Source organism: Piliocolobus tephrosceles, chromosome 9 (assembly GCF_002776525.5).
Source record: "Piliocolobus tephrosceles isolate RC106 chromosome 9, ASM277652v3, whole genome shotgun sequence".
Lineage (NCBI taxonomy): Eukaryota > Metazoa > Chordata > Mammalia > Primates > Cercopithecidae > Piliocolobus > Piliocolobus tephrosceles.
The window spans coordinates 64389030-64391128 of NC_045442.1; the positions used below are offsets into that span (position 1 = coordinate 64389030).

At 51.0% G+C, this 2099-nt stretch overlaps 1 protein-coding gene across 1 annotated transcript; it reads right to left on the reverse strand.

Moving 5' to 3' along the window:
- Nucleotides 1–279: 279 nt before the first annotated feature.
- ATOH7 (atonal bHLH transcription factor 7) lies at nt 280–1789 on the reverse strand. The gene has a single exon (XM_023204780.1). It carries the CDS (start codon nt 1356–1358, stop codon nt 900–902), a length of 459 nt encoding a protein of 152 aa, XP_023060548.1. The 5' UTR covers nt 1359–1789; the 3' UTR covers nt 280–899.
- Between the last annotated feature and the right edge of the window lie 310 nt (nt 1790–2099).

Genomic DNA, 2099 nt, shown 5'->3' on the forward strand with positions numbered 1-2099 from the left:
GGTAATAAAATATTGAGGAACTCTGTATCTAGTTACTTAAAAGCTAAATATTTCACTTTAATCTTTTAAAAAATCAACAAAAATTTACAAGTGACAGAGAAAATGTTCAAATTAATTACATGTACTCTCATCAGCTTTTTGAGGAAGTACTACAAAGCGGCACATTCGTTTATTGGTCGTATTAGGTTTAAACACTCCACATCTTTGCTCAGGGAAGCATTCTATATCATCACCTCCAAAGAGTTCTTTAGCGCCATCAGGCAACTGACAAGGTAGTTAGCATGAAAAACAAATCCACGTTTTTATTTATATTTTATAAAATCTATATTTAATAATGTGTACACAGTTTAAAAAAATACAGAGCACCGATACCCATGTACTGTACCCCGAAAAAAAAAAGTGTTTCTACTTCATGCATGCACACACAATGCACTAAAGCAAAAACGCATTTACACAACGGGAAGGTAGCTCTATTGTGAGCAAACACAAGTAATGGATACCGTAACTTCACCCGAACAGGACAAACTCACAAAGTTTAAGAAAGTGATTATTTCTCTGAGGACTGGAACAGAATAGCCTAATCCTATTTTTTTTCCTAAGATTGTTTTCCCTCAGAGTAGCCCAGAAAAGGGGAAAGGGGGCATTATTTTCACAGCAATCAACCCATTCACAAGATCCATTAATGAAATCGACAAAATAGGAGGAGGGGAAAAGAAAGGCAATTAAATTATTGCGTCCATAGGTCTGATGATGCAAATAAAGGTAATCTGAGAATTGACTGATTTTCCTCGAGGAATGCATTCTTAGAATCCGGGGCTGCCGGAGGCTTCTGGGCTACTTGGGGCAGGGCCGCGGCTCGGAGCGGCTGCCGGGCATCCACCGCCGCGGAGGCGCGCGCCCTAGGTGGCCATCTGGAAGGGCTCGGGCTGGAAGCCGAAGAGTCTCTGGCTGTACAGCTCGCTGTCGCCAGGCAGCTTCGCGCCCGGGAACTGGAGGTAGCGGTCGCGGCCGAAGTGCTCACAGTGGAGACCCACCCAGTCCCGCTCCGAGCCGAATCGCTCGGCCTCGGCCAGGATCCGGGTCAGAGCCATGATGTAGCTCAGCGCCATTTGCAGGGTCTCGTACTTGGATAGCTTTTTATCCTGGCCCCACTGGGGAACTACCCTCCGTAAGCGGTCGAAGGCCGTGTTGAGCCCCTGCATGCGGCGGCGCTCACGCGCGTTGGCCGCCAGGCGCCTGCGCGCCGCGCTCTCCAGCCGCCCGGCCCCGGAGCACGTGCCCGCGCACTCGGCGCCGGCCGCGCACGGGGGTGCAACGCGCGCTCCCGCCGGCGGGCCGCCGGGTTTGCAGGACTTCATCCTTGGCCCCAAGCAGCGAGGCACCAACCTCGCACGCACGCACGCCCGCTCAGAACCTGCGCGTGGGCTGGTCTCTCGAGCCGCTTCCCAACGTGGCTCTTCTGAGCAAATAAGTCATAAACAAAGCAACTCACGTGCAATCAAATAGTTTACAGGGCGGAGTGCGGGACTCGGCCTTCTGTCCTACTGGATGACCAGGCTGATATCTCTTCACTTCCCCAAATTTAGGAGATATTGAGATGCTCAAGGGAAAGTCATTTTCTCAACGTGAAGTTGAAAAAGAGAAGGAAACCTTCTGCAGCAGAGTTTGGTGTGGCTGGTTCGAGGAAGGCCTTTCAAGTCCTCTGGGAAAGCCTGAGACTCCTTTGCAGGAAGATGAACTCTTTCCCGAAGCTCAGGGAAGGAGCGCTTCTAGCGCAGTAGCTGTCGGAGAGTGCGGGATGAATCTTGGAGAGAGGAGAATTTATAGCAGAGAGCTGAAGGAGGGAACAGGTGGTGGCAGGTGGGCGGGCGTCCCTCGGCTTCTATCTCAGCACCTTCCTACCCTGGGAACTGCGGCGGGGAGGGGGCGACTCACAGCAAAATCCTGACATTACAGCCTTAGTCTGTTGAAGTTTCTCCAAAGCTATGTCCAACACTAACTAACACACCATCTGGAGTGGCCTGGCTGTCCCCAAAAGAATAACAAGGTGGGGGTTGGGACAGAGCTTGGTCTATCTTTTCCCATATCAGTGGGCAGCT